The sequence below is a fragment of the Carassius auratus genome, chromosome 35 (assembly GCF_003368295.1).
Source record: "Carassius auratus strain Wakin chromosome 35, ASM336829v1, whole genome shotgun sequence".
Lineage (NCBI taxonomy): Eukaryota > Metazoa > Chordata > Actinopteri > Cypriniformes > Cyprinidae > Carassius > Carassius auratus.
Window position 1 is genome coordinate 14,986,137 of NC_039277.1, and position 21,974 is coordinate 15,008,110.

The following is a 21,974-nucleotide window of genomic DNA, read 5'->3' on the forward strand; positions in this document are numbered from 1 at the left end:
GCACGCGCTTGTTCTTCATGTGCGCTGCACACAAACATGCTATAATAAGTTTTGAGATTTGGAACTACATTAGTGATAAATCACTGGACAGTGCTGACAACAGTTTCTGTGTTCCTCTGTGCGCGCGATCTTCACAGCTGTTTATGAGTGTTCGTGCCAAAATGCAGCTGCGCGAACATGGGAATACACATCCGATCATCTAATCGCTTGAATGTCCAAACCATAAAACACATGCAACTGACAAAGTTTAGTGACGACTCAAGGCTCACCGCTCACGCGCCATCTGTATGTATTGAACCGGCGTCCGTTCACCTCCGTGTTTTGCTTTTATGCCACTGACTAGAGAGCAGAGTCATGTGGCTACACACGCACTAGTATGCTTTTAAGGGCGAAGTGTTAACAGGATTAAAAAAACGAAATAATCGACGTCGGTTAGAGGTTATGAATTTCGGTTTTGATTATTTTTCGATTAATCGTCCAGCCCTATTTTATAAACACATTTTAAAATATTATCTAAAAAATATTAACTTTTAAGTAAAAAATAAAATAAGTCTGAAATACGATGAGATCATCGCTCTCACCTCAATGGCTGGTTAAAGTCCCAGCCGCATAGGTGATGGCCAACACTGGTACATTACAAATTCAACCTGCTGAGCTTTGTGGTGTGGGCCCAAGGTGCTTTCTTTGGGTCATCAGGTGGGTACCCTCCTTCAGCAGTGTTTCATCAATTAACCCACAACACCTCCAGAGGGCTTGACAGCAGCCCTAGTTTCCTGGGGCAGCCCCCTCGGCCCCCTGGACTCCACAACCAGTGCTCTTTTATATTCCCTCCATACCCAGTGGGCTGTTCCATGGCTCACAGTGCTTTAGCCACAGCCATCCCAATGCTGTCTCTACTCTTTTTGTGATGTTCGCCACAAGACGTCTCCTGCTGGGACCTATTATTCCAAGTCTGGACAAGGGACTCCAAAGTGACTGCCCAGGAAATCCTTGGAAGCCTACTTCCACTGGCAAGTATCATGCCCGCCATCCCACCTGCTGGCACTGCTGGGTGAGTGGTTGGTACTTCCCAGGCTTTCTCTCATGTACCTCTTCTATCCTCTCCTCCCATGGCAGTCGGTTCCAGCAACACCACCTGTTTTGTTGCTCTGGACCACAGAACTATGTCTGGTCTGAGAGCTGATGTGGTGATCTCCTCTTGAAACTTGAGCGGTCTCCGGAGGTCAACTCTCATGTCCCATTCACTGATCAGACATGTTCAAGGATTGCCTACCCTCCTCCCTTTAATAATTAAATAACATTAAATAATTAGATATGCAAAGGTTTCTGCATAACAAAAATTATAAAATGTTCATAAAATTCTTACAGTTCTAGGCTATTATCTGCATTTTTATTTGCTTTATGCTGTATGTCAAAAGTCTTGTTTCTGTTTGAAGTTCTTCAGAGGAATCTTATTAAGTTGATGACTAAATTAATTCTGATTCACAACTGAGAAGAACCCTCCTGAGCAATAACATTTTCCTGTGGGTCCTAATTTGTGGGTTCTACTGGTGGGCAGATGCTGAGCTTTCTCAAATAAGAGCTCAATCTTTCATATGAAACACTGCGGTATGTTTTGAATGTCAGTGAATTTATCTGTGGTGCTGACGCTCAAAATCAAATGAGGTTAACGGTGTTAAAGTCGCACAGCATGTGTCGAATATAATGGCAGCAGGCTCTTTGAACGTCCAGCACATTGTATGCAAAGAATACATTATTAAAAGGTCTTAAATGATGCATTATAGTCATGGGGCCGCAGTCAGTGTTAGACAACGATGAAGTGAAAATTGAGAGACTGCTTTGAGAGCCAGATGTCGTGGTGTTTTAAAGGAGGTCTTCTGGGGGTTAGGAAATGTTCTTCGATTAATTTAACATTTTACCTCGATTACGATTAATGAACTATTATTATTTTTATTTTTTTTGCCCTCATAGTTCACTGACAAGGTTTGTACTGTAAATATGATTGACTATCAGCAGTTATTTTATCTACGTTCGTAACATTTCTTACTAGGGTTGGGTATTGTGTGAATTTTATCGATTCCGATTCTTATCGATTCCTAGTTTTGATTCCAATAAAATAAAAAATCCAATATACAAAAAAAATAAGTCAAACATTTAGATGTCAAACATTTTTACAAAGCATTCTGTTGGAGCTGAATAACATGAGCAAAAATCAGCAGCCTACAAAACACTGCAAGAGGAATTTTGTTTGTGATTAAAAAATCAAGTAAAGTCATTAAATGTATTCAGTCAAGATCAGTGAAGGATTTTATTTTGTTCTTTGATTAAAGGTGCTGTAGGGAACTTTTGTAAAAAAAATATTTTTTACATATTTATTAAACCTGTCATTACGTCCTGACAGTAGAATGTGAGACAGATAATCTGTGAAAAAAATCAAGCTCCTCTGGCTCCTCCCAGTGGTCCTATTGCCATTTGCAGAAAGTCATGCGCTCCTGGTAAAAAACAACCAATCAGAGCAGCGGTCCGTAACTTTGTTTGTGTTCAAAATGTAGAAAAATGAACAAAATAAGCGAGTACACCATGAATCCATTTTCCAAACCGTGTTTTTGGCTTGTCCTGAATCACTAGGGTGCACCTATAATAAGTGTTTATATTCGGACTATTTTAGATTGCTTCGGGGGTACCACGGCGGAGTAACCCAGTACCTTTGTGATTCTTCATAGACATAAACAGAGAGAAGTAGCTCCGGCTACAATGTTCTTCCGCAAGACGCAAGCAGTTCTGTTTATTAACCGCTAGAGCGTCAAAAGTTCCCTACAGCAGCTTTAACATTACCAAACCATAAAACACATGCAACTGACAAAGTTTAGTGACGACTCAAGGCTCACCGCTCACGCGCCATCTGTATGTGTTGAACCGGCGTCCGTTCACCTCCGTGTTTTGCTTTTATGCCACTGACTGGAGAGCAGAGTCATGTGGCTACACACGCACTAGTATGCTTTTAAGGGCGAAGTGTTAACAGGATTAAAAAAACGAAATAATCGACGTCGGTTAGAGGTTATGAATTTCGGTTTTGATTATTTTTCGATTAATCGTCCAGCCCTATTTTATAAACACATTTTAAAATATTATCTAAAAAATATTAACTTTTAAATAAAATAAGTCTGAAATACGATGAGATCATCGCTCTCACCTCAATGGCTGGTTAAAGTCCCAGCCGCATAGGTGATGGCCAACACTGGTACATTACAAATTCAACCTGCTGAGCTTTGTGGTATGGGCCCAAGGTGCTTTCTTTGGGTCATCAGGTGGGTACCCTCCTTCAGCAGTGTTTCATCAATTAACCCACAACACCTCCAGAGGGCTTGACAGCAGCCCTAGTTTCCTGGGGCAGCCCCCTCGGCCCCCTGGACTCCACAACCAGTGCTCTTTTATATTCCCTCCCTACCCAGTGGGCTGTTCCTTGGCTCACAGTACTTTAGCCACAGCCATCCCAATGCTGTCTCTACTCTTTTTGTGATATTCGCCACAAGACGTCTCCTGATGGGAGCTATTATTCCAAGTCTGGACAAGGGACTCCAAAGTGACTGCCCAGGAAATCCTTGGAAGCCTACTTCCATTGGCAAGTATCATGTCCGCCATCCCAGCTGCTGGCACTGCTGGGTGAGTGGTTGGTACTTCCCAGGCTTTCTCTCATGTACCTCTTCTATCCTCTCCTCCCATGGCAGTCGGTTCCAGCAACACCACCTGTTTTGTTGCTCTGGACCACAGAACTATGTCTGGTCTGAGAGTTGATGTGGTGATCTCCTCTTGAAACTTGAGCAGTCTCCGGAGGTCAACTATCATGTCCCATTCACTGATCAGACATGTTCAAGGATTGCCTACCCTCCTCCCTTTAATAATTAAATAACATTAAACAATTAGATATGCAAAGGTTTCTGCATAACAAAAATTATAAAATGTTCATAAAATTCTTACAGTTCTAGGCTATTATCTGCATTTTTATTTGCTTTATGCTGTATGTCAAAAGTCTTGTTTCTGTTTGAAGTTCTTCAGAGGAATCTTATTAAGTTGATGACTAAATTAATTCTGATTCACAACTGAGAAGAACCCTCCTGAGCAATAACATTTTCCTGTGGGTCCTAATTTGTGGGTTCTACTGGTGGGCAGATGCTGAGCTTTCTCAAATAAGAGCTCAATCTTTCATATGAAACACTGCGGTATGTTTTGAATGTCAATGAATTTATCTGTGGTGCTGACGCTCAAAATCAAATGAGCTTAACGGTGTTAAAGTCGCACAGCATGTGTCGAATATAATGGCAGCAGGCTCTTTGAACGTCCAGCACATTGTATGCAAAGAATACATTATTAAAAGGTCTTAAATGATGCATTATAGTCATGGGGCCGCAGTCAGTGTTAGACAACGATGAAGTGAAAATTGAGAAACTGCTTTGAGAGCCAGATGTCGTGGTGTTTTAAAGGAGGTCTTCTGGGGGTTAGGAAATGTTGTAAGTTTATTGTATTAAAGGGGAAACTGATACTGAGCATTAGGCTGTTAATTACCGGTTCAGCCTCTTCTGCTTAATGAGCTGAATAGTAAAGTGGAAACCATTTTGCTAGTGGCATCCAAAGGCGTTATTTATTTAACAGTGTCATTAACCCCGTCATTAGATCTCAGTCCTAAATTTCACTTCAATAAAACCCTAACAAACTGGGAAGTGTTTCCTAAAAGCAAGCACCAAAAGAAACCATTGGCACCAGTACGAATACGATTTATGATTAAAATGTTTCTAGAAAATGCATCCCTGGTCGGTTTCATTATTATAAATGTGTCAAAATAAAACAGTTTTACTTGTTTGTGGATATCAAAAGACATGTATTATAACATAAAATTGATTACACCACTTTTGAATTTCATCGGTTTAAAAATGCATTTATGTTTTACATGTAAAGTTGCCTGTGCGATGGTTCCTTACACTGCATTCATATTTTTTTATAATTATCTTTTCTTTTTTTTCTTGGCTTTAGTGTTCTCATCTCTTCATCTCAAGAATCAAACCTCTCCTCCATCACAATGGCAGCGGTAAGAAAAGTATTTCAAATGTAAAGAGACACAATGTTAGTCTCTTTTTTCATGTCTGAAACATTGATGCGTTTAGTCTCACTTCTAGATGATTCTTGTTAAATCGGTCTAAAGATGATGCTGTCTCTTCTTTTGCTGTAGTTGGGCAACCGTGGAACCGTAACTGAGGCATCAGGCTTCAACCCAGAGGAAGATGCCCAGAAACTTTACAAAGCTATGAAAGGAGCTGGTAAGTGATCGACAAATCAGAACCGGGCTTCAAGATGAGCGTATTTACATGAAACATTTTTTTGCCCGTTTGAATGAAATGAGAATCATCACCAGGTTTCATTTTGAAAGTATTTTATCAGGTAGATCAGAGAACTAAATCTCTTCATATCCAGTTAAAACTGCAAGCTGTGCTCCGCATTGACTCCTGTGTGTTTAGCTGGGCTCTCGTCCAATGCAGAGCAGAGGATGATTCCTCGGCATTTGTCCTGTAACCGAAAAGGTTTTTGCTCATTATTGTAGACATTATTCTAGAGTTTGGCATGATGTTGAGAATGCAGATTTCTAGATAAATGGATTTCAGCTGATTCAGCATGAGTTGCATTACAAAACACACGACTTGCACTCACACTGTTGCTGTTTGACAAAGGCTCGCTTGTTGGCCTTGAGTGAGTTGTGAGTAACATGCAGTTTAACACTTTAAATAACAGTGAACTTGTGATTCGGAAAGTGTCAAAATTGTCCATGCAGTGAAAGAAAATGAAGCAATCTATTGCCATTTTACGATCAAGCATGTAGAGCGTGGGACTTTAAGGGTAATGTCTAATTTGGGACTTAAATAACAAGAAGTTGTTAATTCCGAAAGTGTCGAATTGAAAACCACCATCGTTTACTCAACCTCAAGTCATTTCTAAACCTGCAACACTTTCTTTTTTCATCCATGGAACCAGGGAGAAATTCTGCAGAATATACAAATCAAACACACACACACAAATAAATATAAGAAATGCTATACTGTTTGAAACTTAGCAGTCAGTAAGATTTAATAATAATAATAATAATAATAATAAATACTTTTATTCAGCAAGGACACATAATTATAAAAAAGAAATTCTCAATTTTAGTTTCTCCTGTATTTTTTCAGAATTTCAGAGACATTATTTATTATATATGTAATATTCATTATAGCATACCAGATGTATAAATTTAGTAGCCCGTTAAAAAAAAACAGAATATCCATTATGGATGTGTTTTGGAGATAACCAAAGATTAAGACAATGCTGTTAAGACAATCAGCTGATGCTGGTAATCTCAAAATGATAAAAAAATAATAATAAAATGACACAAGGCTGACTAAATGTTGTCTACAATTTAAAAATTTTTTTTTTAATATTAATCACCACAACTGAACAAATTCCAGGAACCGATGAGGCGACTATCATCGAGATCCTCGGCCATCGCACTATTGCACAAAGGCAGAAAATCAAGGAGTCTTTCAAGCTGAGCGTGGGAAAGGTAAAACACTCAATGTCATTTAACCAACAGTTACCATTCTCTGAAATAAGGTCTATTAAACTCAGACCTGTAGCCTATCATTAACAGGTCTCATTTTGGACCAAAACAACACATCTTCCTGGTCAAAATGAGGGAAGCTTGTAGTCGTGTTCTTATCTTTATGGAAGGTACTAATGGCAGGGAAGGTGTGAGCAACCGTTAGGTTGTATTTACATAAAACATACGGTTCGCAAGGTGATAAGATAACAATGTTGACCATTCTTGATGATTCTGTAGTCGGTATGAAGATAGACAAAGCAGAGTATGTATCACTGATAAGAGATGCATGTGACTCCAGTCATTAACTCTTCATGTCAGTGCACACAGTGAGGGAACAGAGTACATCTACAAGCGGTGTCTTTCAGAAGACATCACTGCTTTATGACTGTTATCATAACAGAGAATAAAGAATGCAGCATTGACTTATATTGCACTTCCTTATATTGTACTTGTGGTTTTCCTCTATTAATCTGTAAACCTCTGTAACTCTGTAAGCCGGTCAGGGAAACCAGAATCAGTAAAAGTCAGGGTCAGGTCTGGCTGGTTATATTAGTGGAAACACTGAGCGACTACAGGGAATTCTGCATAGCAAGAAAGTGTTAATCATTGTGTGGTGCGTTCAGGACGGTTTCGTGGACACAACATGCCTTCCCTACTCAGACTTACAACTGATATTACAGCTTTGGTCTGCAACCAACACTATTTTGCCAACACCAAATCCATTTGTTTCTTCTGTGATATGAGATGTGGAAATAAAGCATGAATGAATGCATCGAAGAAGAAATAATCTACTTTCAAGCTTGATGTGCCTATAGTTTGTTTGCTGTTCTTCCACATGTGGTATGTAATAACACTTTATTTAAAAATCCCATTCAGGAACTGGTTGACTGCTTGAAGTCAGAGCTATCTGGAAACTTTGAGCAGGTTGTGGTCGGCCTGATGATGCCTGCCCCAGTGTATGACGCGTATGAGCTGAGGAACGCCATCAAGGTTAGTGAGGATTGGGAAACACCCATTTCAGACAGTATTTTACTTGAATGTGCATGGCTTCTGGTGCCAACCACTTCGAGTTGTTTTAGCTGTACAAAAACAGCCCGTTATGTTGCTTGATGTTCAGAGCTCCAAACAAAACAAAAAAAATCAAGTAAGGAGCCGTTGGCTCCTATAAGAAAATAACTTAGGCGCCAAATATGTTATTTAGGTGCCATAGAATAAACGTGTTTTATTAGTTGTCAGGAACCCAGATAAACCATCACTTGGCCAATGACTCTAGTTTGGGCTCCTCATGACCGTTGTGCACTCCTAAGTTAAATAATTTCTGACAGTTAACAATGTTAGTACTCATCAATCATCAAACTGATTAAAATAATGTTAGAATAAAATAAAACTGACATCAACGAAAAATCATAAGATTAATCATAAACTTTCTGTGTCATGACGCAATTATAATACATCATCAAAACAAATTAGTTATGAATGGGGCACCCAGTTTAAATAGTTTTGCCATTTATGTGCTCTTAAAGTATAATTTCTAAAAAAAATAGTGAAAAAAGAAAATCATCAGGGGCACAAGGCAGGAAGCGACGCAAAAGAGAATAAGAAAAAAAGATCAATATAGAGATAAAAATCACACGTTAACAGCTGTGTATTACCCCCTGATGTTTATGAAGTGATGTTTTGAAATAGACTTTTTAGAACATTTTAACTGGCAACACTGACATCGTGGAATGTTTTTTCTTGAGCTAACTGCTTATTTAATTTTACTTTATTTTCTTCAAATAAATTTAAGCTTCTGTAATGTTTTAATATCAGTTACATAGTCTACTGCTTGCTTTTAATTCACTTGCATTTAATTAAGATCTTGTTAAGAAGTCATATTATTAATAATTATAAACAAACATTTTTACAATATTGCATTTATACACACACCTGACAGCTTTACCTGATGTAGTTTCTTCAATTTCTGCACTAAAGTTTTTTTGTATTTTAATTAATTATCATAAAGACACATAATATAACGCTGCTCTGATCTGCCTTGACACAGTCAGATAAGAAAAAAGCATACTCAGAATTTGTCCTCTGCATTTATCCCAATATATATATATATATATATATATATATATATATATATATATATATATATATATATATATATGTATGTGTGTGTGTGTGTGTGTGTGTGTGTGTGTGTGTGTTTGTGTCTGTGTGTGTGTGTGTGTGTGTGTGTGTGTACAGTATTTATATTAGTTTTAGTCACCAATCACAATATCGTCAACCTTTTTCCAGGGTGCAGGAACAGAGGAGGCATGTCTCATTGACATCCTGGCCTCAAGAACCAATGCTGAGGTGAAGGAAATCATTGCTACCTACAAGAAAGGTACAGATGTGCTACAGCTCACACATATCACGGATATGCTCTCTTACATTGTGAAAATATACAGGTCTACCCATATATTTTGTTCACTTTTCTTGTGCTAATAATGATGTCATTATCACAGAATATGGCAAGAGTCTCGAGGACGATGTCCGTGCAGACACGTCTGGAATGTTCCAGAGAGTTTTGGTGTCTTTACTCACGGTAAATAAACAAATCACTTGCTATTTGCGAAGAAGATTATTTGCTGCCTTTACTCATGACCTCTTTTGTTTGCCATGCAAACCTTCACCATCCACAGTGTCCAGCCGGGGCATGTGTGACCCCTGATAGATTGGCATATGAGATGTATTGATTTAGTTTTTCTGCTTTGCTTATAGGCTGGCCGTGACCAGAGCACCAAGGTGGACGAGGCTCAGGCTGTTCAGGATGCAAAGGTGAGGATTTCGGCAGGGTTAGCTTTTCAGCAGCAGCACATGTTCAAATGTTGTGGTGTAATGGCTTCTGAATACCTTAACCTGGGTCATACTTTGACATTACATGCTTAGCATATCCAGTGTGATTTGGTAATAGTAGTGCTTCACATATAATATATAAGCTTATATTATATAAAATGGATAACTTTTGTTTGAGAATTTGTTGACTCAGACCACGCTAGAAGTGTTTAATTCACTTAAAGATCCCTTTCTTGCATTTTGGACTACACTGGTTGTGCTGCATGAGAGTCATTCATTGAGTATTCAAACAAAAGCGGTCGCGCTGTATGTCTTTAAATCTCACATAACATTAGTTATTTGTTCAGGAATCAGAATATTTTCTTTGTGCTGTAGTTTTAAATTCATTGAAAACAACCAGCACATGCAAGTTATTTATTTGAGAATCATACCACACTGATCACACATATTTTTTTTTATTTATTTATTTTGATTTATTGAAAATAACCATCTCATAAAAGTAGTTTGCTTGAGAATAAGACTACACTGGTCATGCTGTACAGTATATATACAGGTGCTGGTCATATAATTTGAATATCAAAAAGTTGATTTCACTAATTCCATTTGAAAAGTGAAACTTGTATATTCAATTATTACACACAGACTGATATATTTCAAATTTTTATTTCTTTTAATTTTGATGATTATAACTGACAACTAATGAAAGTCCCAAATTCAATATCTCAGAAAATTAGATTATTGTGAAAAGATTCAATATTGAAGACACCGAGTGCCACACTCTAATCAGCTAATTAACTCAAAACTCCTGCAAAGGCCTTTAAATGGTCTCTCAGTCTAATTCTGTGGGCTACACAATCATGGGGAAGACTGCTGACTTGACAGTTGACCAAAAGACGACCATTGACCTTGCACAAGGAGGTCATTGCAAAGAGGCTGGCTGTTCACAGAGCTCTGTGTCCAAGCACATTAATAGAGAGGCGATAGGTAAGAGAAATGATGTGGTAGAAAAAAAGTGTACAAGCAATAGGGATAACCGCACCCTGGAGAGTATTGCGAAACAAAACCCATTCAAAAATGTGGGGGAGATTCACAAAGAGTGGACTGCAGCTGGAGTCAGTGCTTCAAGAACCACTATGCACAGACGTATGGAAGACATGGGTTTCAGCTTTCGCATTCCTTGTGTCAAGCCACTCTTGAACAACAGACAGTGTCAGAAGCGTCTCATTTAAAAAAGGACTGGACTGCTGCTGAGTGGACCAAAGTTATGGTCTCTGATGAAAGTAAATTTTAATTGGACCTCTGTATATTCTGTGCATTTACTGTTCTTTAATGGACGTGTTTCATATTCAATGTCAGCGAACTGCATGTGGGCTTCAGTCGTAGGTACACAACAGTCATGCTGATCTCACTAATCATTAACTGTATAAAAGGAAATTGTTTCTCATTCAACAGGACATCTATGAGGCAGGCGAAGCTCGCTGGGGAACAGATGAGGTCAAGTTCCTAACTGTACTGTGTGTGAGGAACCGAAATCACTTACTCCGAGGTATCTGTTCATGCCAAATAATAACCGAAATACTCCTTACCACTTCTGTGTTTGTTCTAGGAAGCAACTCTGTGGGAAAATTATCGTACATGACAGTGTTTCCCAATCCTTTTTAATTTAATTCTTTCAATTTAGTTTGAATAGTTTTGTTATGTGCCTTCGTCGTTTTTTGTTTATATATATATATACACACACCTACAAATATATAAATATATATTTTTTCTATACATATATGATTAATTAATGTACATGGTTAGTTATATTTTTATGCTCCTTCACTCATTTTATTTAAAAATGCAAAATTAACATTATTCAGATATCTATTTTAACTAAATGGTAATAAATTAAGCTGTTTCTTTTTCCCAGTGTTTTTCCAGTGGAGTATCAGAAGATTTCTGGAAGGGACATTGAGGACAGCATAAAGAGAGAGATGTCTGGCTGCCTGGAGGATGTATTTCTGGCAATAGGTCGGTCGTGAGTAATATTTTAATTATCTTCACACATTTTCAATTGCATACTGGGTTCTAAAAAGCTTCTCTTTAACCTTTGCAGTGAAATGCCTGAAAAACAAGCCAGCATTTTTTGCTGAAAGGCTCTACAAGTCAATGAAGGTAAATGGAAACACCATCTAATCTAATATTTGTACACATTAGAGATATAACCAGTACAACAGTCATAATTTCTCTTGTTTCTTGGCTCTTAGGGTTTAGGCACCACAGATAGCGTGCTGATCAGAATCATGGTGGCTCGTGCCGAGATCGATATGCTGGACATCAAAGCAGAGTTCCTGAAGATGTATGGAAAGACCCTTCATTCCTTTATAAAGGTGGGACACAGTTGTTTCACTGAGACTATGTGACTAAACACAATATTTAAAATCCATTTAAAACATATTACAAATACTCTAACACAAACCTCAGGGATGAAGCAAAGCCAAACTTTTAAAGGAATAGTTCACCCAAAAAACTGACTCATTTGATTATTCAGTATGTAATTGAGTTTCATCAAAACAGATTTGGATAGATTTAGCATTCCATCACTTGCTCAGCAAAAAATAATCTGCAGTGAATGGGTGCCATCAGAATAAGAGTCCAAACGACTGATAAAAACATCGCAATAATCCATACCAATACAGTCCATGAGTTAATGCCTTGAGAAGTGAAAAATTGTGTGTTTGTACAAGTACATCATTAGGACGTTTGATCTAGTTTAATCCACCAAGATAAGTGTTTAGAACTAAGTGTTTTACTGTTATGCTTGATCTGTGCATAGTTTTCTCCTGATTCAGACTAGATTACTTTTTCACTGGAGATGTATCAGAGAACTTATTTAGCTGGATACAATGGTCTAGTTAAGAACATCTCTGTGGATTCATTTCTTACAAACACACAGCTTTTCACTTCACAAGATGTGTGAATTACTTGTAGATTGTTTTTATCAGCTGTTTTGACTCATTTTGACGGCACCCATTCACTGCAGAGGATCAATTGATTATGTAATGATAAATGTTTCCAAATCTGTTCTGATGAAGAAACAAACTCCTCTACACCTTGGATGGCATGGGGGTAGATACATTTTAAGAAAAGTTTCATTTTTGGGTGAACAATTACATTTATTTAAATTAATTTTGCAGACAAACCCAAAAATCCCCAATCAAAGCACTTCTAAAGGCAATACTAACATTTAACCCATTATGAAACTCTGTTCTGGTTGTTTATTAGGGTGACACATCGGGCGATTACAGTAAGATCCTGTTGGAGCTGTGCGGAGGAGAAAAGTAACTCGTTCACCGTGTTCATTAGCGTGAAACGCTGTCTCTCACACCAAGTCTACTGCATTTCAAACACATTCTCTGTTTGTAATACCCATTAAAACCAAACAGTGTTGTTTTAAACGAGACTCATGTTTTATTTTGATTTGTGTTTATAGCCTTGGAATTTATGGGAGTCCTTCATAGATTGGTGTGTGTTTCAAATGAATAAAAGGAGAAAAGAACAGCCTGCATTGACTGTATTGATCTGTTGTTGTCTCGTTTAATTTTTTAATCTCGGCACACTCAATGAGGTCAGTTTTTTTAATTACTCAGAGTATAATTTGTTTAATGTACAACATGTATACTCTGTCTAATTTTACTAATTGCTCATGGTTGTTTGCGTATGAGCATAGTTTCTGTTTTTCTAGATTACAGGTTTCACAGACCATGTGCTTCAATTTAATCAAGAGCAACATATTAATCATATGAGTGAATGTGGCATCTGTCAGAATTATGGAGAAAATGACTGACCAAAAAAAAAAGTGCTTTTAAACTTTTACCACTAAGTGGTGCTATGCACGCATTCATGTACACTCCTGTGTAAGTCACAAAGACTTACGTTTGTGGCTTGAGTTATCATACCTTGTATGTCTATTAAAAACAGAGAAATGAAAAGAAAGAAAAGAAAAACCACGAATAGGGTGTATATTATATATATATATATATATATATATATATATATATATATATATATATATATATATATATATATATATATATATATATATATATATATATATAAAATTCTCAATAAACTGAGTTAAAGGAGATGCTTAGCCTTCAGTAAATGTTGACTGTCTACAAACTAAATCATAATTTATTTTGAGACATATGTGAATACAGTTTTAAACCCTGATTTGCCTTTTTTTCTGGCAATAAATACTAAAACATAAAAATTTTAATAAATTGACAAAGTTTCATTTATTTAAGGACATATAATTTTTCTGGCTTTGTAAGTTTACAATAAACCTACTAAAATGACAAAAACACAACAAAATGACTAAATATTAATTGAAATTTATGCTTGCTGCATGACTTGTATGTTCCAATACAGCGAGAATCGTATTCATGAAAAAAGGCCGATAGAGAGCAATCATGAAGGTTTTTGTATTATCACAGATGGGCCCACATGGGCAGCAATATCTTAGACAAATGAAAGCCTTTGTTTATCGCCTGTGCAATGGAACACAATATCTCTGTCGACCCACTAAACTGTCTGACAGCAATGGATTCAATTCCAGAAACAAAAAAAATCCAGACAGGGAACGGTTTTTAAATCTCAACATTCAGCAAGCGGCCCGGAGCACTCTGGGATCACGGGAATGAGTGTTTCACAGCAACTAAGACAGAAAGCGCTCTCTCTTTCCTGAGCTAATGGTGGCACACAGCATAAATAAATCTCAGCCACTTGAGGCCATGCAAATGTCACCAAGATTTTTCCTGTTTTTCCCTCATGTGTGTCAGTTTGCAAGAAAGTTTCTGAATTTTTTTTAAAAGTTGCTGCTTTTTTACCGTTATCATCGGAGACCCAGAGAAACGAACACACTCTGTTTATGTGTGTGAAATTGTATGCAATGTACTTCCCCTGAGGCTACAGTCCATCAGTGAGTGTCAAGCTAGAGTGCAGTACAGCCATCACATAAATTAAAAACACACCAAATCAAAGAAAACAGCAAATAAAGCTCCCAGAAACCTTTAACACTTTCACTTTAGCCAGTTTGTTGTACGATTAACTCACCTTGAACAAATTAATACAATTTCAGTATAGTGTTATTAACATGGACATCCTGACAAACCATCTGTCATTCTAATATTTTTCCTATTAAACAGTCTGTCATTTTCAGCAGCAAGCGAACATCATGAGATGTTGTGAAACTTTGTCAAGCTTGGCTTGAGCTGCCCGAGGGAAGCAAATGAATGATGGCTAATCTGCCTAACAGAACTGCATTGTAGCATGACCGTCTATACGCTGTGAATTCAGTGTAAACAAAACCAGAACTAAGATGCGACAACAAAGGAAACAAGCAACGCTCTACAAATTAATTGTAATAGGGTCAGAGCAATGTGTTGGCTGATCCAAGAGCATGGAACATTTCAGAAAGACAAAACAACCTCCACAAAAGACATCATTTTGCATAAATGATGCGAACCATTTTTAAATGATACTAACCTAATTATTTAGTGAACAGTTATTGTACATTTTGAAAGCTATGTGCCCATTCTGTAGACGTTCTTTGTAAAGGCCAAAAGTTCTACCACAGGAAGCTGACAATACGGTGCCCACCACAAACCACACGTCCTGCATCCTTCTGAACATTTTGTTCACATCGATATTTAGAGGCGTGGGAAGGTGCACAGAGAACGCCTGCACGATGATGGAAGATTAGAGTTAACTTGCTGACAAGCATAAATTACTGAAGATGATTTGAGGGAGGAAGAACCTTTCTGGGTAAGCTGTCTGAAATTGCTTTATTACTGCATAAAAGGCATCAAATTTTCCATGTCGGTTTCTTTCATTTCAACACGGAAGTATGTAACAATTAAACGACTTTAGCAAAAAATGATGCATTATGGGTCAGGAGGTGGTTTGAGGTCATCTCAAATGATAAGACATCTGAGTAAGCCGCCTGAAGTTTTTTATTACTTCATAAAGGCATCAAACATTCCACATTGGTTGGTTTCATTTTAACAAAATATTCTTTTAAAATACTCTGTACACAGCAGCTTTTGTGTGTTTGTGAAGCTAAAACTGCATAAAATAGCTGTAAATCAAGAAAAAACTATAATAAAACGAATGGAACAAATAATGCTGTATGGGTCAGAATGTGATCATCTCAGATGACAAGAATTGTGGGCAAGTGGGCCGAGATTGCTTTGTTACTTCATAAAGGCATAAACATTTTTTTTTTCATTTTGTTATGTAAATATGTATTTTGAAATAAGGTTGTAGCGGCTGCAGCTTTGTTTTTGTGAAGTCATGTTGCATAAAAGCGGATTAGATTAAATGTCAACAATGAAAACAGCTGCATATCATTTAAATACTACAATAAGATCATATGTATAAAGCACAAATAATGCATTGTGGGTCAGGAGGACTTGTATGATCGTTTGATATGACAAGAAGTCTGGGTAAGCTAGCTGAAAGTGTTTTATTAAATCATACAGCAAACATTTTCAATGTCAGTGTTTCATTTCAGCACAGTATTTTGAAATAATAGCAGCTTTGTTTTTGTGATGTTGATGCCTAGTGATAGTGATTAGTGATAATTCAATGCCATCAGCAATAATGGAAACAGCTGAAATTATCAAGAGAACCATATAATAAAAAAATATTAAAATACGTTACAAATAATGCATTACGGGTCAGGAGGAGGTATTTGATCATCTCAAAGGTAAGCGGGCTAAAACTTGCTTTTTACACCACAAAGGCATCAAACATTCCACATCGGTCAGCAGCTAAATAAATATACTGAGTACCCAGCAATAGCTTTATTTTTGTGCAGTTATATATGCAGATTAGTCCATTAACAATTAGCAACATCAGGAAACAAGTTGTAAATCTTAATAAAATAGGACAATTAAACCATGCCACATAAAAAGTTTAATGGGTCAGGAGGAGTTATGCAATCTTAGGAGAAGTTATGTGACATTAAAAAGTCTCTCATGACGCTATACGTCAAAGAACAGTTCTCTTACCCACCGCATGCTCCTCCTCCTGGTGCATGAAAACAAATAAAGTCTTGCCCAGTTAGTTAACTTACAGACTGCAAGTTAGCATGCAATTATCTCTCATGTCTGAACAGCCTATGAACTTTCGAAATGAGTGAGTCGCTGATATCTCCTTCTCTCGCTGGTGGAAAAGTTCCGTCATCGTTCCTTCAACGTGAAGTCACCTGGAACCTGTTTCGTGCAGGACATTAGCCCAGCATGCAGAGTTATTTAGCTGTATTTAGGAATTGACCAGTCCTGTGTCAATTTCTTTTTTCTTTTTTTCTTTTTTGCTGAAAGATTCCTCTCAGGATGGGGGCCAACAACTCCAGCCTGGTTAATGAAGCACAGCCCCTGTTCATTCTTCCTCTGGCGCTGGTCATCTTCCTCACAGTGGTTGGGAACCTGCTGGTCATCTTGGCTATTGTTCGCACCCCTCTGCTCCACACCACCACCAATGTCTTCATCATCTCCCTGGCCTTTGCGGATCTCATCATGGGTTGTGTGGTCCAGCCTTTGGGCGCCAGCGTGGTGGTGAGCGGGAAATGGCTTTTAGGGGACAAGTTATGTGACTTGTGGACGTCCGTGGACGTGCTTTGTGTCACGGCTAGCATAGACACATTGTGTGTCATCGCCGTTGAGCGCTATTTCGTGGTCACAAGACCTTTTGGGCATCAGGGCCTCCTTGGTAAGCGCAGAGCTGGCTATATCGTCTGCACGGTGTGGATAGTGGCATCCCTAGTTTCCTTCGTGCCAATCATGAACCATTTTTCCCGTGCAGAATATGATGCGGCAAAAAATTGTTATAATAAATCAGAATGCTGTGATTTCCATACTAACAAGCCCTACACCATCTTCTCCTCAGGGGTGTCCTTCTATGTGCCCCTCGTTATTATGGTGTTTGTGTATGGGAAGGTGTTCGTCATCGCGACCAGACAGTTGAAACTCATCGTCAAGAACAGACTCCGTTTTCTGAACACATGCACAGAAGACTCTTGTGGAAGTCCGGGTGAAACGGTGCGTAATTTACGCCGGAGGTCAACGAGGCATGTTGTAAAAGAACACAAGGCGGTCAAAACGCTGGGGATTATTATGGGCACCTTCATTCTCTGTTGGCTGCCGTTCTTTTTCTTCCAAATCATCAAAGTTTTTAATCCCGAGGTGCTGTCGAAGGAAGTGTTCCTCCTGTTGAACTGGCTCGGTTACACCAATTCAGGCCTGAACCCAATCATCTACTGCCACAGTCCCGAGTACCGCACCGCATTCCTCAATCTTCTAGGATACAAAAAACTCAAGCGGTTGCATTACGGCACAGTGCACAAACATCTATGGACCCTCAGCTCGTGCATCCAAAGCAACGGTTCTGTAAATATGGATTGCTTAGGTCACGAAGCTCCATCTGCCAAGGGTGGGAACGTTTGCTCAGACACGTGTACGGTTTTCAAAGAAGAAGAGGTGGAAACTCAGCCTCACAATGACTCAAACGCGGCACAGATCAATGTAGCAGAGATGTCAAAGGTAAGGGAGTTTTTAATGTGAATGAAGTCTCGAACCGTGCAAGCTGGTGAGGTGTTGTGTGCTATTATTTATGTAAGTGATTGGACTTTCACCTTAAGGATGAAAAATAAATCCCATTAACATCAAAACCACCAAAAAGTCCTAACAACTGCATACAAACATTCTAAAAATTCCTCGGGGCACTTTAGAATCCACATAGCTATGCCTTGGCATCCATTCACAAAACCTAGCATAATGGCATTGAACTATGAAACAGCACTCAAATTTTCTTCAGATAATCCTTCACATTTATTTATTTAGCACCTTATTTAGTTGGCATTTATATTTTCACTGTACTAAAGCAAAAATTTACAAAATGATCTGGATCGTATGATTTATACACTAACTTCACACTAAACATTGGTTCTTTGGGGTCCATGGACCGCAGTTTGAAAACCAATTAATTTTCCAATAATTTTGACACTGTTATCACTTAGAGGTGCTTTATAGTGGATTTGATCTTTGCTTGTAACTTTAAATCATTATTTTCCTGTTTATCCCTGTAAAGCTTTGAATCTGTCTGTATTGTATAAAACACATTAGAAGTAAAGGTGACTTAACAGATGCTGTTATCCAAAGTGCAGAACACTGCCAGCAGTTTATCATCATAAGAGCCTACAACACACGCAGTATGTAATACAACATTTCAAGCTAGAGCAAAAATGAAAAAGCAGAAAAAAAGAGAGAAATTGTTTACTAGAGAGGACGACTTATATAAAGTAAATTTATTAGTGGTTGTGGTTAAGTGCTTGCGGTTAAGTGCTTGCATTTTCTTTTAGACCACCTAAACAAATCAGTATATGGTCTTTAATTTTTAAAAGTAATTAGATGACGCTAAAAGTAAACAAAACTCTACCAATCAGGATTTTCTCTGAGAAAGCCACATTTGAGAAACTCCCACGCCTACCGTTTCCTTGTGGGTGGTAAATGTGGTCAGTCAGCTTATCAAGATCACATTCAGTTTGAAGCATTTCTTCCTGTTCGATGAATGACACTGACCCTAAATAATACAGGAACTAATACCTGTGAATCGAACAATAGGTCTAATTAATTCAAATAAAAAATAAATAAATAAGAAATTACAAATTCTACATTTTAGCATTCTTTCCATGTACCATTAATTATCCTGGATCTGGAGTGCACGGGACGGATGTTGCACAAACTAGGACATAAATCGACCTGTTCCTTTTTAAGGTGATATCAGACCCTTAAAACTGATTAGCATTGCACAACCAATCAGTTTCAACATGTTTCTCAAGCGACTGAAATGAGTCAGCAGAGATTTCTAAAGTGTGTTTTGTGAGAGGCCTTGAGTTCAGGTTGAGCTCATACTGTAAACGTGTTGTATTTGATTATACACCTAAACATTTTCATCATGTCCTCATTTAAGTGTTTGGTTACATAAAAACAAGAATAATAAACAACATTTCTGTGTTGTCTGCAGAAAAATGTGCGATTACCGCGACTAAGATATCCAAGGATAAAAATGTTAAACAACCATTTCAAAGGTGGTGTGAAAGCTTTTTTCTTTTCTCAGATGACGTTTTTTTAGAGCAGGGGTTGGCAACGTCAGTTCGGGAATGCCAATGTCCTGCAGAGATTATCTCCAACCCTGAAAGAAAAACCTCACTTGTCTGTAGTATTCCTGAAGACCTTGATTAACTTGTTCAGCTGTATTTGATTAGGGTTAGAGCTAAACTCTGCAGGAGAGCGGCATGCCAGGAACGACGTTGCCTATCCCTGCTTTAGAGCATGCACAAGCCATTCCTATTTACAGCAGCGAGTGTGAACTGTGAAGCCCGAATTGCAAATAAATGACTCAGTTCTGACTTCAAGACTCATGAGACAGTAGTTTGGGAATCGTTCAGGACTGCATTTTACAAAAGTACAATTATCCTGGTTGATCCTACAGAGATACGACTGGACAGTTACCGATTTACCAAATCGAATCAAATCCCCAATCTAACATAAACCAAATCTGAATCCGAAGGAATCTTGAAAAAAAAATATTGAGACAATAACACTATTATATTGTTGAATTATTTCATATATCCAATTTCGCAAAACTGGTTTCAACATTGATAAAATCAGCATATAAGAATGATTTCTGAAGGATCATGTGACAATGAAGACTAAAGTAATGATGCTGGAAATTCAGCTTTGCATCACAGTAATAAATTACAGTTAAATACTGCTGTTGTACTGTATTTTTGTTCAAATTAATGAAGCCCTGGTGAGCAGCATAAGTGTATAAAAATCTATGGATATTTGTTAACACTTTTTCATCCACCCATCAAAAAGTCCAATCACGTAGAAATGAGATATCACAAAACCATCACATGTCTCTTTAAATCCCTAACCCTAGGAATGGCTTAGCAAGCACTGCCAATTAAATTAAGTGAAAACTAAGTGAGCAGTACAGTACACACGAAGCAATATCTGTCATAATCGTTCTGGTCTGGATCAGAATTATGGTTTAGTTTGTGGTTGTTTTAATCAGGAACATACATCTTATGCCACAGGGGATTAGACACTCTAGTGTACGTGAATCACATGTACTAATGATGATTGAAAAGAACACTTTGAGACACTACAGACGCAAACACATCTGAGAAACATTTCAGCATAATCCAGCTGATGTCACTCAAGACGTGCGATGAGAGAGAAATACATATTGTGCAAAAACAACGCACTGATACATGTACCAGAGCACACAGGAACACAATCACTAGCTGTCTGTTTTTTTCCAGTTCAAACGTCTAATGATTTCATAATTATTTTCCTCCCACAGGGCCACTGAAGATGGGAAACAGATCCTTTGCTTTTCAAGAGAATTAACTGTTCCCGAACGTCATGCTTTTCAACTGGACCTTGATTGTTTTACATTTAAACCATGTGCACAGGCAAAACAGCCAAATCCTTAGGTAAAGAGCAGCAAAGCGGAAAAATGATATTGAGAACAAACCGTGACATAAAAATGATCACGCGGGTGACAGTTTTTTAAACTTTAAACAGAATGAAACTGGAAACTGAAGTCCTAAACTGTCATCTCTTTAACTCACAAATCATCAAAAACAAACCTGTGTAGATGTTTTTTTCCATGTTTCCAGTTCTCTTGCCCATTGGATGGAAATATTATCAGAAAAATAATTCTGCAGTAGCACATGCACAGCAGTAGTGTTTGTGCTGCTGCCCTTGTGCCATCTAGTTTGTTTCGTTTTGTTTTCAAAATATAAACTTATGAGATATAAACTAGGAATTCTGCATTTTTGTGTTTCTGCCATAAAAAAAAAGTACTTGTGACTTTTCTTCCCAGTTTATCTCTCAATTGTAAGTTCATATCTCACAATTATGACTTTTTTTTTTACAATTGTAAGTTTACATCTTATTATTCCATATATTCCGTCTCTTCTTCTCAGAATGCCAACATCTTACCATTCCTTTACATCTTACCATTCCATCTATTCTTCTCAGAATTTCGAGTTTATTTCTCACAACTCTTTTAACCAAACGTCTGAATTCTGAGATGTAATATCAGAATTGCGAGAAAATAGTCAGAATCAGAGATTTTCTTGCAATTCCGAGTTTACAGTCTGCACTTTTGAGCGTATATCTTGCAATTCTGACTTTATTTCTCAGAATTCTGAGTTAACATCACACAATAAAAATGTTCTCAGAATTCTGAGATTACATCTCACAATGCTGTCTTTTGTTTTTTTTGCCACAGCATAATTTTTTTTTTATCTAACAATTGGAAACTAAATTTTAGTTAGCAACTATGGTTTTGGGAAACGCACCCCTGAACAATTGCAAGTTTACATCTTACAATTCCATCTTTTCTTCTTAGAATTCATAATAATGAGTTTATATAATCACAATTTTGACTGAAATTATGA

At 37.6% G+C, this 21,974-nt stretch overlaps 2 protein-coding genes across 3 annotated transcripts in view; both read left to right on the forward strand.

Annotated features, from left to right (window-relative positions):
- anxa4 (annexin A4) overlaps window positions 1–13,012 on the forward strand; it is a 33,037-nt gene extending 20,025 nt beyond the window's left edge. Inside the window, exons 14-26 of the mRNA XM_026219092.1 lie at window positions 4,191–4,220; window positions 5,029–5,083; window positions 5,225–5,312; window positions 6,492–6,586; window positions 7,502–7,615; window positions 8,912–9,002; window positions 9,124–9,203; window positions 9,380–9,436; window positions 10,907–11,106; window positions 11,367–11,467; window positions 11,553–11,611; window positions 11,704–11,826; window positions 12,722–13,012. Coding sequence (XP_026074877.1) covers window positions 4,191–4,220; window positions 5,029–5,083; window positions 5,225–5,312; window positions 6,492–6,586; window positions 7,502–7,615; window positions 8,912–9,002; window positions 9,124–9,203; window positions 9,380–9,436; window positions 10,907–11,106; window positions 11,367–11,467; window positions 11,553–11,611; window positions 11,704–11,826; window positions 12,722–12,781 — 1,153 coding nt within the window. The 3' untranslated portion in view covers window positions 12,782–13,012. The remainder of the gene's footprint in view (window positions 1–4,190; window positions 4,221–5,028; window positions 5,084–5,224; window positions 5,313–6,491; window positions 6,587–7,501; window positions 7,616–8,911; window positions 9,003–9,123; window positions 9,204–9,379; window positions 9,437–10,906; window positions 11,107–11,366; window positions 11,468–11,552; window positions 11,612–11,703; window positions 11,827–12,721) is intronic.
- Window positions 13,013–15,172: 2,160 nt separating this feature from the next.
- Window positions 15,173–21,699, forward strand: adrb3b (adrenoceptor beta 3b). Of its 2 annotated transcripts, XM_026220641.1 has the most exons (3): window positions 15,173–15,262; window positions 16,822–18,039; window positions 20,870–21,699. In XM_026220641.1, exons 2-3 carry the CDS (start codon window positions 16,834–16,836, stop codon window positions 20,876–20,878), a joined length of 1,215 nt encoding a protein of 404 aa, XP_026076426.1. In that variant the 5' UTR covers window positions 15,173–15,262; window positions 16,822–16,833; the 3' UTR covers window positions 20,879–21,699. The 2 variants fall into 2 exon arrangements, with proteins under 2 accessions (XP_026076426.1, XP_026076427.1); XM_026220642.1 differs by lacking the exon at window positions 15,173–15,262 and having other exon boundaries at window positions 16,250–18,039.
- Window positions 21,700–21,974: the final 275 nt, after the last annotated feature.

What these genes read in the sequence shown, in the direction of transcription:
- adrb3b (XM_026220641.1), top strand. Translation starts at nt 16,834, where the DNA reads ATGGGGGCCAACAACTCCAGCCTGGTTAATGAAGCACAGCCCCTGTTC.